Source organism: Sorghum bicolor, chromosome 1, assembly GCF_000003195.3.
Source record: "Sorghum bicolor cultivar BTx623 chromosome 1, Sorghum_bicolor_NCBIv3, whole genome shotgun sequence".
NCBI lineage: Eukaryota > Viridiplantae > Streptophyta > Magnoliopsida > Poales > Poaceae > Sorghum > Sorghum bicolor.
In genome coordinates this window covers 6,097,643-6,110,720 of record NC_012870.2, presented here as the reverse complement: position 1 = coordinate 6,110,720, position 13,078 = coordinate 6,097,643, and the positions used below count along the sequence as shown (strand labels likewise).

At 47.9% G+C, this 13,078-nt stretch overlaps 2 protein-coding genes across 2 annotated transcripts; one reads left to right on the top strand and one right to left on the bottom strand.

The window, feature by feature from the left end:
- On the bottom strand, positions 5,288-6,678 carry LOC8086194 (zinc finger protein 1). The gene has a single exon (XM_002463791.2). The coding sequence runs from the start codon at positions 6,516-6,518 to the stop codon at positions 5,643-5,645; it is 876 nt and encodes a 291-aa protein (XP_002463836.1). The 5' UTR covers positions 6,519-6,678; the 3' UTR covers positions 5,288-5,642.
- Positions 9,794-12,643, top strand: LOC8083975 (transcription factor bHLH84). The gene is made up of 5 exons (XM_002466357.2): positions 9,794-11,242; positions 11,329-11,532; positions 11,623-11,688; positions 11,848-11,913; positions 12,002-12,643. The coding sequence occupies exons 1-5, from the start codon at positions 10,790-10,792 to the stop codon at positions 12,089-12,091; spliced, it is 879 nt and encodes a 292-aa protein (XP_002466402.1). The 5' UTR covers positions 9,794-10,789; the 3' UTR covers positions 12,092-12,643.

Here is a 13,078-nt window from a genome sequence, read left to right as displayed (position 1 = left end):
ATTGTCTAATATCAAGTGCCTAATATTAAGAAAAATGTTATTTCATAAAAGAAGATTTATTAAATTCTTAAGTGCATTAGATTGAGTTGATAAAGCCTTGATTTTTTTTTCGATCTTTACCTCACAAGAAGCACACAACCATCAAAAGAGATAAGCCCACACACTCTTGTGACTATCAATCCGTAGACTTGGACACTGCCCATATGCCTTAGAGAACATAACCTTGACAATTTAGACATTGGACATTCTTTGAAGACATAAAGAGATTAAACATGATTATTAAGATTTTTTAGCCAACATCAAAGCCATAATTTTTAAGTCGGCATCAAAATCAATAATGGCATTGTATAATTTTTGTCGACACATGATGTGTTGGCCTCTAGCCCTCTACGATATCTTAATCCAGACTTCGCTCTTGATTTTTACTATACATCTAAATATATATAATCAAAATACATAGTAAAAACTATGAATCTAAAAGCAAAATGATTCATAATTTGAAACAAGGCAATTGAATTTGGTGGCAACAATCTGTTAGATAGAACCCCATATAGTATAGGAGCATCTCCAACGGTCTTTATTAAAATCACACTCTAAATTCTTATTTGGAGAGTCCCTTGAATAAAAATCGTTCTCCAATCTTTTCACACGCCAGCAACTTCTCAATATATATCTATCAAGTCATCCTGCACTCTATATTTGGCTAGCGAGAGGTTAGAAATAAAAAATGGTAATATAATATTTAGAGATTTAGTTCAAAAAGCTTTTGGAGGATTTGTTTTAGCAAAATCACTATTTGTATATTAATACAAAATGATATGGACTACTGATTCCAAAATAAATGTTGCTATGATATTTATGTCAGTCAAACTTTCATAAGTTTGATTAGGTTTATAGATAATATTGATAATATTTGTATCTCTAAATAAGTTTATCATGAAAGTATATATTAAACAATCTATCTAATGGTACTAATATGTATTATAAGTATGATTATTTTCTGTTTGTATATATATTTAGTCAAAGTTATAGTGTTTAACTTCTAAGAAAGCCAGAAGACAAAGCGAGCAGTTGCCTTAGCCGAACTAGGCTAGTTGAGTTATCCCTAACTACTCAATGAAGCCTCTCTACGCCCTCAAACTTTGACTGCTGCCATTGTTGGAGAGGAGCCGCAAAGAAACCAAATAATTTGAAGAGGCTAAATTGTTAATCTTTTTTATTTCAAATTATAAGTCATTTTAACTTTTTTGATTCATTTATTTTGCTATATACTATATTTAAATATAATATTATATTTAGATGTATAGTAAAATGGATGTATTAAAAAAGTAAAAAAAAAACGGTGGCAGTACATGCCAAGAAGACGTTTTAGATTTTGGAAAAGAAAATCGAGATGTGCAAATTGAGGTTTGGGACTCTAAAGTCTAAACAGGAGAGACCAGTCGTAGCAAGCACATCCTCGTACAATTTCGAGAACGTCCCTGGCAGCTGCAACAAGGACAAAAGACGACGCGAGCGCCACTTGTCCCGTTCGCCGTTTCTATGGCTATGAGCGGTTGGACACTGTTCTTCGTTCCAATCACTAGTCGCTGGTCCCGAGCCCTGCGCTGTGCCCTGTGCGCTCCCCCTGCCTCCGGGTCCGGGCTCCTCACTCCGGTGCGCCGCTGTACGTGGCAACCTCTTCCGCCAACCGATATTTGTGGGTCCTAATTTCAAGTTTGGACCATCGAGAGCACAAAGATCCAACGAACACACTACTGACCATACGATCATTCTGCAACAGTATTTTCAACATAGAGACATGTGGCATCTTCTGTCTCAACAACGTCCGAGAAGATTCCATAAAAGAGCACATGCTGCCTCAGATCCTGTACGGCACTATTCAGTCGCTACAAGAATCCATTTCTGATATACAGTAACGCCTTTTATGTTCAGTCACAGTGAGGTCCATTTGGATCGGTTACGTTCACATGCATGTTTTTTTTAATAACGAATATAAAGACCTTGTATGGATCGGCAAATCATTAGCTCTTACATATTATCATCAAAATGTAATTTATCAGCATTAGCTATATTCAATTCCATACTTTTTTTTTGCTTCCTTCATCTAACATTCATAAAAAAAATATTCTCGCTGCAATGCACGAGCAATTTACCTAGTTTAAGAATAAACTCAACACGCTCTTTAGCATCATGATGTGTTTATCTCATTGGTAGGTAAGGCAAAAGATCAATAGCACCATGGAGGTTAAATCCATACACTAAGTGGTGGGAGTGTTATGCCCTGTTATATGAAAATTTCATATTGGGAAAACATTTTTCCCATATCTTTAAATTACGCTTCAAGATTGCTCTCAACATGGTGGATATATAATGTTTGATTCACTATCTCAGTTGCGGATGACAAGTTATAGAAATTAGGAGCTTTGTCCCCCAATTTATTCCACAAAGTGCGCCAAAATTGACTCAAGAATTTTGCATGGCAATTTGAAACAATAGTAGAAAGCATACTATATAAGGGAATGATTTCTTAAAAGCACTGGAAAAAAATGAACCATCGTCGCTTTTATAACATAGAATAAAATGTACCGTATTAGAAAAATAATCAACCATGATAAAAAATGATCAACTACCACAAAAATACTACCCCTCTTTTCTTTGGCACTGCCAAAGCATAGTCCATTGATATATCAGCCAAGGAGTAGAATGAACGTATGGATTAGAGAGCCGGGAAATTCACTATAAAAGGGCAAAAAGCCCATACAGCGGAAAGAGGCTCGGGAGCAGCGAGAAGAGATAATGGAGCCCAGGTCATCAGCGCGCGGGAAAGGCCTTGGAGTAAGACGGGGAAGAAGTCCACTTTACGTCCCTCAACTTTCCCAAAAGTCTGATTTTTATAAAAATTTTGAAGGCAGTTTTGTCTTTTTTATTTTTATTTATTTTGGCTGAATATTTGTAAAATTATAGTAAATCACATAAAATTCATAAAATAGTAAATCTGATTTTGTTGGACTCCAGATAAGTAGATTTACATAGTGAACATATAATATAGTATGCTTTAGTACAAAATTTTTATTGTAGCTTTAGATCTGTGTTTTTCTATAATTAATTAGAATAATTCATAGCTATAGTTTGTGTGGTCTAATTGTGGTGATTTTTTTATGTTAGACTAATTATTATATGTTTAAACTATGGTAAAAATTTCATACTCATTAGATCATGTATAACTTAGTTATAGATTTATTATAATTTAACAAGCATAAACCTAAATAAATCTATAACTAAGTAATACGTGATTCAATGAGTATAAAATTTTTACTATAACTCAAACATAGAATAATTAGCTCACCATATAAATTTCATCACGATTGGACCATAGAAAATGTAGCTATAATTAGTCTAATTAATTACAGAAAAACATAGATCTAAAGATGCATCAAAAAAATTTGTACTAGAACATACTATATTATATATTCAATGTGTAGATCTACTGATCTAAAGTCCAACAAAATTGAGTTTTTTATTTTATGATTTTTATGTGATTTATTGTGATTTTTCAAAAAATTCAGCCAAAATAAATAAAAAGAAAAAGGTAAAACCGCTTTCAAAACCAGGTCAAAGATGTAATGTGCACAGTTTAAAAGTTGAGGGATGTATTTTGTCCGGTTTTAAAGTTCAGGGATGAAAATCAGACTTTCGCGAAAGTTGAGGGACGTAAACTAGACTTTTTCCTAAGACGGGAGAGCTGGGAAATTCACTGGAAAAGGCAAAAGCCCATACAGCGGAAAGAGGCTCGTGAGCAGTGAGAAGAGATAATGGAGCCCATGTCGTCAGCGCGCAGGAAAAGGCCTTGGAGTAAGACGGGCCGCTGAAGCGACAATTGTGCATCGGAATCAGGCTTGGCCCGTCAGCTGTTCCTGGCCTATTGACCTGATCGCAAGCTAATGTAGGGCCTTGTTTAGCCCAGCACATGCAGCTGAGCCATTCCACGACTCGTAAAGCAAAAGCTCGTGACTCGTGAGATCATCATCAGTTGGAAGGTGGATCAGAATTCTCCTGTATTTGGACTTGCCATGTTTGGCCGGCTTCTGCTGACTTTATTAGGAGAAGAAGAGAGAGAGATAGGAGTACAAGAGCGGCAGCATCACTGATGCTCCAAATGGCATCAACCCATCCCATCATACAGCAAACTTACCTAATCTGCAATGAAACATGGCGTACGTCACCGCGCCGTGGAGTGGACCCAAAACAAAAGATGACAAGGCAAGCCCGGGACGAAACTGCCGGTGCGAACATATCCTGCATCCAGAAACGCACCGAGCTGGCTGCCCAACTCTTCCAAAGACGTGTGCCGTCGCAGGACCGGTGCGCGGGTCGCCCACGACTTGTAGAGCGAAATCTCTCCGCAGGACGCGAGGGACGCCACGTGAAGCATGCCGAAACGCCCGCCCGGCCGCACCGTCGTCGACGCCATCAGGGTGCACGCTTCTTCAACGCCCGCCCATACCATACGCGACCGAGCCGCGGGGGACGCGCACACGCACCGGCGCACGTCGGCACCACCACCACCGCCACCGCCACCACGTCGTGCGCGTCACTCACGACGCAGCCAGCGCCAGCGCCGCGGGGTCGGTTCGGCGTGGAAGTGGGAGGGAAGCATCATGGCACGTACGTACGCACGCACGGCACGGGACGACGGGGCGAGACGCGCCTAGATTTTCCGCATCGCTTCGCTTCCATTCCACCAAATGCGGGCGGCCGGCCGCTGGGAGGGAACTGTGGCGTCGAAAGCGATCTGGCCCTGGCCGCGAGTCGGCACGCACTTATCAACACCGGCGGGCGGGCGGGCGGGACGGGAGGGGCGGGGCGACGTCGCTGTCGGCGGCCGTTCCACCCGCTAGTGGGCGCCGTCCGTCGGCGTTCCCGAAGCCGCAACGGCCCCAGGTTTGTTGTTCCCACTTGCGGCGGCCGCACTGCACAGGGCGTCGCTGCTCCGGAACCAGCAGAGCAAGTGGTGGAAGCTCGTGGACGGAACCGGATTAAGTTATCGCCAGCCCAGCCGGGATGGACGTCACTGAGTACGCGAGGACGATGAGTGGCCAAGCTAGCGACCGAAAACTCTTGCGAGAAAAAGGTAGCGGACGTTGCTTCTGAGAGCCGAAGCAGACTGCTCCGTTTCTTCCCATGAAAGCAAGCAAAGAGGGTGGTTTGAGCTGGCAAGCGAAAGCGCATCGATCGGCCATGGTACTACCGGCAAGGCATGAACACAAAGTGATGCGAGAAGGTATCTGATTCCATATTAATCCCCAATCCATTTATAATAAGCTTACTGTATGTTACAAAGCACTAATTCATCAATCATCTCTTAATGAGAATGAAGTATGTGTGTATGAACTACAGTATACTGACAGTTAAGGATACAAGTATACGCTTCCATGAATAGGAAGATCGACCTATGTGTATGATGACTATGCATCTCTCACAACTAGCTCTCTCTGTACTGTACAAGAAGAGCAGCAACAAATCAAACAATAATACTGACACCATACGAATGAATGAACGAATAGTGTGTTCCACCACCGAACTTGGCAGCAGCTGATCTAGACCAAAATCTTGGACGGTTGAGAGATCCGCGCAGCGGCTCACGCGGTCATAAGGAGGCGGGGCTTCTTGAAGGCGAGAGGGCTCTGCACCTCCTCGTCCTCCTCCCACATCTTGCCAGCCTTGCCGCACCGGAACACGAACTCTGGGACGGCCGGGAGGTTGAGGTCGAACGCGCGGGCGGCGGAGCTCCCGTTTCCGGAGCTCCCCACCTCGGACGTCTCAGCAGTTGCCGCCGGGGCAGTGGCCGCCAGGACGTCGGTGGACGCGGCGCTGCTGCCGCCGACGCCACCGTCGTAGTGCTTCCTCTTGTGCCCGCCGAGCGCCTGGCCGGTTGGGAACTCCTTGTGGCAGATGGAGCACCTGTGGACTCTGCTCGACGCCGCCGCACCGTCGGAGGACGCGGCGGTGGATGACGTGGCCGGCTCACGGACGACGACCTCGACTGGAGGCGGCGGGATGACGGTGAGCGGTGCGGGGGCCTCCACCTCCACGAGGGGCACTGCTGCCGGGACAGCAGCAGCAGGAGGAGCAGGAGGGGTCGGCAGCTTGACACGGTGGCTGGTCTTGTGGCCCCCCAGCGCCTGGTAGGAGCTGAAGGACTTGCCGCAGACGGAGCACCTGAACTCCGCGGCGACCGGCGCCGCGGACGGGACCAGCGGCGGCGCCGCCTGGACGCGGTGGTTGCCGCCGCGGGAGAGCATGAGGAGGCAGAGCGCGAGGTTCTCCTCCTCCGATCGCTGGCGGCGCGAGCGCTTCTTCTTGGCCCACCCCTGGGGCACGTGGGCAACCTCGTCGCCGCTCATGGCGGTGGCGCTGCTGCTCGTGGTCGTGGTCGTCGTCGCCGCCGCGGGCGCCATCAGCTCCTCGCTCTGCTTCTCCGGGATGACGGCGTGGAGCAGCTCCATGGAAGACATGGCACGGCAAGCTTGGCTTCGCTGGGAGACGTGGAGACGAGTTCTCGGCTGCGACTTGTTCTCGCGGTTGGCTGTGGAGTGGTGGTTGCTTGGGGAGCCTTGCTCTCGCTGTGGTGTGGTGTGGTGTGGTGTGTGAGTGTGGGGAGTGAGGGTGTGAGGAGGAGGTTTTAAAGCGGTGGCGGGTGTGATGGGGCGTGGGAAGTTGCGTCGTAGGTGGGGGAAGTGAGGTGGTCGCGGCGTGGGCACGCACGCGGCACAGTGACAGGTGGGGCGCCGGGGCCGGTGGGGGCTCGGCGGCAGCGGGTGGGAAGCCGGTGGAGTGGCGGCTAGGGACGGGTTGGGTTGTGTCTCACTCCGGTGGGTGGTGGAGTGGATGGATGGAGGAGGCAGGCAAAGGGCTGCAACCGCAACGAAAAAGTCGTGGTCAACGTGGAGGCGAAGACACGGGGAGGGAGGGCGGCAACGGAGGATGCGAAGGGGAAGCCGGGGACCGCAACTTGCCTTGCCTGAGAAGAAGATAAGTGGAACGAGAACGACGACTGGTAGTGCGAGTGTGGTAGTAGTATGTGTATGTGGTGTGGGAAGACTGACCTGGGCAGCGGGGCGGGGCGGCTGCGTCTGCGTCGCTGTGGATGTGAGATGCGGTCGTCGCTCGTCGGTTGCGGATGCATGCATATATCGACGGATCCACGCATACCCGGCGTGACCCGGCCCGGTAAGGCACAGTTGTTCATTTCGCCGCTGAACGTGGCCAGATCAACAAATGGGCTGACGAACCTGGATTGGATTAATAAGCAATCTAGTAAACAATTAATCGCAGTAAGTTTTTTTTTGGCAAACGAATAAATTAAGCTTCTTTAGAGTGAACATTGAAAACTGAAGTAATCTATCACAAACTTCGTTGATGCTTACTGTACAATACTACCTGCCTCCTTTGAATAGTACTACTAGTACGCCAAGTAGTGGTAGTTTTTTTACTGTTTGTAGGGAAAAGGTACAGTACCCTTGTCTTGAACAAGCGTCATGCTTATCTCAGAACCACGTTGCATTCGTAGCCTCAAACATGGTGTGCTGCTAGTTTACTTTGCCCGAGGCCGAGGTCAACAACAGTGCAAAATGAAAGCGAGTTAAGCGTTCGGTAATATGATACGCAGTAGTGGCGGAAGTGTCGAAGTGGGAGACAGTGTCTGCGAGGCATTTTAATTAAGCACATGCGTAAACATGCAAAGCCTGAAGTGGTCTTCGCCCCCTGTTCCGTCCAGGCAGGCAGACGGTTCCAGAGTCCAAAACAAACCGAACCGACCCGGTAGCAAGTCAGACACAGACCACGCAATGGGACCGCCGGTGCGTGCATGGAAGATTCCAACAGACTGGTCACCTCGAGTGGTCAATTAAAATAACCCGTTGCCTATGAGCTTCCGTCCGTCGGCTGAAGTGGCACCCGTTCCCGCTGCATGGATCTTCTGCATCGACTAGATAGCCACGCGGTTGCCGAGATTTTTCTAGATGGCCGGTTTAATGGCAGTGGGAACAGCTCGCGCTACTATCACAGTCCCGCGTCAGTACGTCACGCACGTAATAAGCGAGTGAAGAAATTGGAATCACGGATGACGACGATGAACCCGTCGTTAAGTTTTGCCATGTTTATAACAGGGTTTTTGTCCAGAGCTCAGTTATCCTCTCCCAACAAATGCTTTTTTCTTTATTAAAAAAAAACTCCCAGAATGCCTTTTCAATTCGATGAGCATGTAACTTATAAGACATGCTAACAATGGCAACACGATTATATCCTTGCAAAACCTCACGACACATGTGGTCAATTAGAAGACTACTACTACACCACTAACAGATAAGCATGACACACACCCCCTCTATGTTGGTAAATACTGCACACACATGGCGTCCTTAGCAGAGTTAGCAGCCTCTGTTGTCACTCGCTATGTCACGTTGCATACATACCACCTAACACGTTGCTTGCCCTCGTATAAAAGTCGGATTTGGATTAGCAAGCTGATCTCGATCTACAAGTTGGCACATGCGTTAGACAAAAACAAGTCCTCACTCCACACTCCACAGACTATCCCTTACGTCCCGGCAGACGCAACGCCCACGTACAAGGATTGCCTCCAAGACCCGAGTGCAGCAAGCATCTGTACTGTTCGGCCTTCGGCGGCCGGGCTGCGTTGCTGCCGCTCCACTCTGATTGGCTGCGCCGAGCAGAGTCCGGATCCGTTGGTCCGTCCTCCGCCCCTGGACCTTTTCTATTATGGCGGCAGGCCGGTCACAAGCTTCGGTTCGGTTCGGTGCACAACACGGCTCGGCGCCGCCGGCGTCACTCATCAGCGTCCGCGCAAGTCGCGGGGTGGGCGGCCGGCGGGCGCGCTGCATCCGCGGGCCGTGGGGCAACTGGGCAAGCGACACGTCGCCATGACCCCGCCTCGGCGTCGCCGTCGCTGCCCTGCCCTGCCCTGTCCCAGCGGTCGGCCGGGCCGGCGCGGCGTCTGCGACTGCGTGCCCGCCCGGCCGGGGTGTTCTACTCCATTGCCCCACGTGTTCCTTGCGCCTGATCTCGCCCACTCGAGGACGTACGCACGCAAGTACACGCACGCACCTAACCGAGTGATTAGACCGGTGCGAGAGAGCGGCCGGCGGCCTAATTACCATCGGCCTGCCGTCCGTGCTTGGTTGTTTATCGTTGGGAGCTGGCTGGTCACTACTATGCTCGCTAGTGGCAGCAGCGCCCAGTGGCAGCAACCAAGCAACAGCCGCGCGTTCCGCGGGCTGGTTGCGGTGGTTGCGCGCGGAGCGACGTGTCGTCACGCTGGTTCTCACAGGTCGGGGGGGCTGGCTGAAGTGGAGTGGCTGGCGCTGGGTGCCCCCACGAGGCCCCGATGGGAAATCTGAACGGGAATCTCGTGGTGGTTGTGCGGTTGGCTCGTGGCTGGTGATCCAGTTTTTGATGGGGAAAGCGCCTGCCTACCTGGCCTGGCTGCCTAGCTATAAACGGGATCTGTAGCAGGTTGGGTTGGTTCAAGAGTACACTCCCAGCTACTGCTGCTCGTAAAGCACAGTCTGTCTGTCCTTGCTCTTTTTCTTTGTTCTTGGGAGTTTTTTGTTTTTTGGCTTCTTTTTGGAACCAATGAAAACGCTCTATCTTTTTCTCGGATCTCTCTCGCATGGGGAAAATCTGAAAAAGCAACTAACCGACAACCCCAAACTTGGCCCAAGTATATATGTTCTTTTATTCGCCTTCGGCCCAACAAGCTGGATAAAAAGCCGTGGGCGCGTCGGTGCCTAGTTGCAACCCTTGTTCGAGTTTAACTGAATTGACGACTTTTAACCCTGGGCGCGTCTGGAGTGTACGTGTTTTGCTCTCGTTTGCAAGGCTATGCCTTCATGCTACATGTTAGGCAAAGATTGGGGAGCGTTTTTTTTTTAAAAAAAAAAAACTTGTACTACTATTACCTTGATAGGCTCTTCAAAACTTAATAAAAGCTTCTATTATCGGAGAATGAAACATAAATAATGGAGGTTCTGATTTTGCATGCGTGAACTTAATGGTATGGGTACCGTATGGACTTGGCATTCGTATATAGATGTTCAAAAACCAAATGGAGACATCTATGGAGATCATGCCGAGCACAAAACATGGACCTTCGAACAATTCAGTGCCCGCTTACAGCTATTAGACAAATAATGTTGTTTTTAGAGTGGCGTGTTTACATGTACAGCTTAATATATGCGGATGTAAATGAGGCATCACGATCACCAATTCACCATGCAGCTGTCTCCATTTCCTTTTTCAGATTACTTGCCGCCACGATCTGTTCGCCTTGATTTTTCCCACATTTTTTTTTTCTGAATTCAAACTGCCAGTTTGGGTCAACTCGATCATTTTTCGGGTCCTCTAAACAAGCCAATTATTCCCGAATCAGAACCATTCTGGCATTCCGCGTATCTTGAACACTTTTGTCCCCATCCTCAGTGAAGCACATCTAAGCGTGTTTTTTTTTAATGTCTGAAACTTGTTCAGATTTTTGTAAGCAAAACACTCTCCTCGAATGGCACCTAGCCAGCTACCTGAGCTGTATCAAAAAACTGTTAAGTTTTTGTCACAATGGCCATACAAATACCCATTAGCCTGATGCCATCCAGCCATCCACCTACGTGCATTCAACCAAGACCAACCCTCGATCAGTCACTCCTGCTCTCCTTACTGTACTTACACACACTGTTGCTGGCACCTCGATCGGTCGGTCCGTCCTCGCACAATGTCGCAAGCAGAGCTGGCCGCCTGGCTAGAGTCCCAAGACGCGCACTGGTGCTCGCAGTACCAACCGGCGCCGGCGCCGGCGCTGGACGAGGAGTCGGAGATCGTGGCGCAGTTCCTGGCGGCGCCGTACCCGTACCAGCTGAACGACGACGGCGGCCAGGAACAGCAGAAGCGCCACCACGAGCTGGGCCTGGGCGTGGTCAGTGCCACCACCAGCGCAACGTACTGTCCAGAGCCGTGCAACGTCACTGGACCCGGCGCCGCCGACGCCAGCAACAGCAACAGCAGCGCCAGAGGCACTGGGGCGTACTTCGATAGCAGCGGCTGCACGCTCGTCGACGACCTGATCCCAGCAGAACCTTCGCCGCCGCAGCCGAAGCGGAAGGTCCGGGCTAGCCGGGACGGAGAAGATCTTGGACGGCACAAGAAGAAGAGTCGCGCCTCGGATAATGTACGTGCACAATGTTTCGGTCTACGATCACTGATTTTGTTATGATGTGGCGATGCTAATTTTGGCTTCTGTGACTGTGAACGTAGAAGCATGAAACGAAGGCTGCGTCCGAAACGTCGCAGAAGTGTAGTCAGGAGAGTTCGCAACAAAGCAGAGGCAGCTGCTCGGGCGACGAGTCCAATTACTCCGACGTGAACCGCCGCTCGGGGGCTCACGGCGGCAGCGGCGGCAATGCTAAGGCCCAGGCAGCCAAAGGGTCGGCGACCGATCCCCAGAGCCTCTACGCAAGGGTGAGCTGAGTGTACAGATTGATCATTGCACTTTTATCGTTCTAGTCGACTCAGAGTTATTGATTCAGCGCTTTGTTCTTTGGATTGCAGAGAAGAAGGGAAAGGATCAATGAGAGGCTCAAGATTCTTCAGAAATTGGTGCCTAATGGAACCAAAGTAATTGACCATCTTCTCATCTGTGCTATGTACATAGCTGCTATTAGTATTCCCTTAAAAAAAAGAGAGACCCTACGCTAGCATTCCTTTTGAAAGACCTGATGGCCAGGGCAGATAGTATTTGCTAACTGTCCTGAAACACAATACACATTGTTGCAGGTTGACATCAGCACCATGCTGGAGGAGGCAGTTCACTACGTCAGGTTCCTGCAGCAGCAGATCAAGGTAGCTATAAACAGACACGCTTCTTCGTTCTCTAGCCAGGTGCTTTGTGCTTGTCATCTGTCTTACCAGATCACTCTGTCCTGAGCAGATGCTGAGTTCTGATGAGATGTGGATGTACGCCCCCATCGCCTACAATGGCATGAGCCTAGGAATCGACATGAAGATCTCTCCTCAGTGATCGACTTGAGTAGCTTGTTTACCATGTCTGAAGATTCAAGAGCTGCGCGAAATATTGAGAGCAGAAAATATTTACCACTGACGAAATTACAGTCTACTTTTACCTTCAACTAGGGCTTGCCGCTGTCTCGCAGTGGGGTCACCAACTCACCATCGTCCGTGAGAACTGAGAAGCAACTTTTACGTCATTTTCTTGCTGGAGACACCTGCTCTTTTCGGCTCCTCTTTACCGGATCATCTTTTCACGCTTCGCATAGGATCCTCATTAAAAGGGCTTGAACTTCTCCGAGCAAGAAGAAGCCATATTTTCGTATTTTAGTGGTTCGACTTCTAGTTCTAAAACGGCTTTGTCTTTACCCTTTATCATCTTGGTTTTAGATTTAGAAGCCATTTTTATGTATGCTTATTTAGTACTCCCTCCGTCCAGAAAAAATCAATTCTCAGAATCCGTACCAGTCAAACTTTTTAAAGTTTAACTAATTTTATAGAAAAGAGTAACATCTATGACATAAAATACGCATCATATAAAAATATATTTTATGATGAATCTAATGATACTAATTTGATACATCAATTTTAGCATTTTTTTAGAAATTTAGTTAAAGTTTAAAAAGTTTGACTAAGACAACTCTAGAAATTGATTCTTTCGTGGACCGAGGGAGTAAGACTATTGATCGAAGCCCCAATAAAATTCTTACCAGAGGGCCGTTTGTAAGAGGCATAAAAGTTTGTGCCCATTTTTTTTACTAATATGTTGTCCAGTATATTATCGTTGTAAATTTACACAGAACTATTTTTCACCAGATTGGTGTTGTAATAAGTTTAATAATGAGAGGAATAACACCAACAACATGTCTATGAGAACTAACGAACTGTAATACAATGTATCAAATTCAAAAGAGTTTCCCACGACCATGTGCACTAACTTCAGTGCGCAACACTGCTGCCACAGCTCGCCGAAGATAAACATAACCGCCAGGTTTAAGAT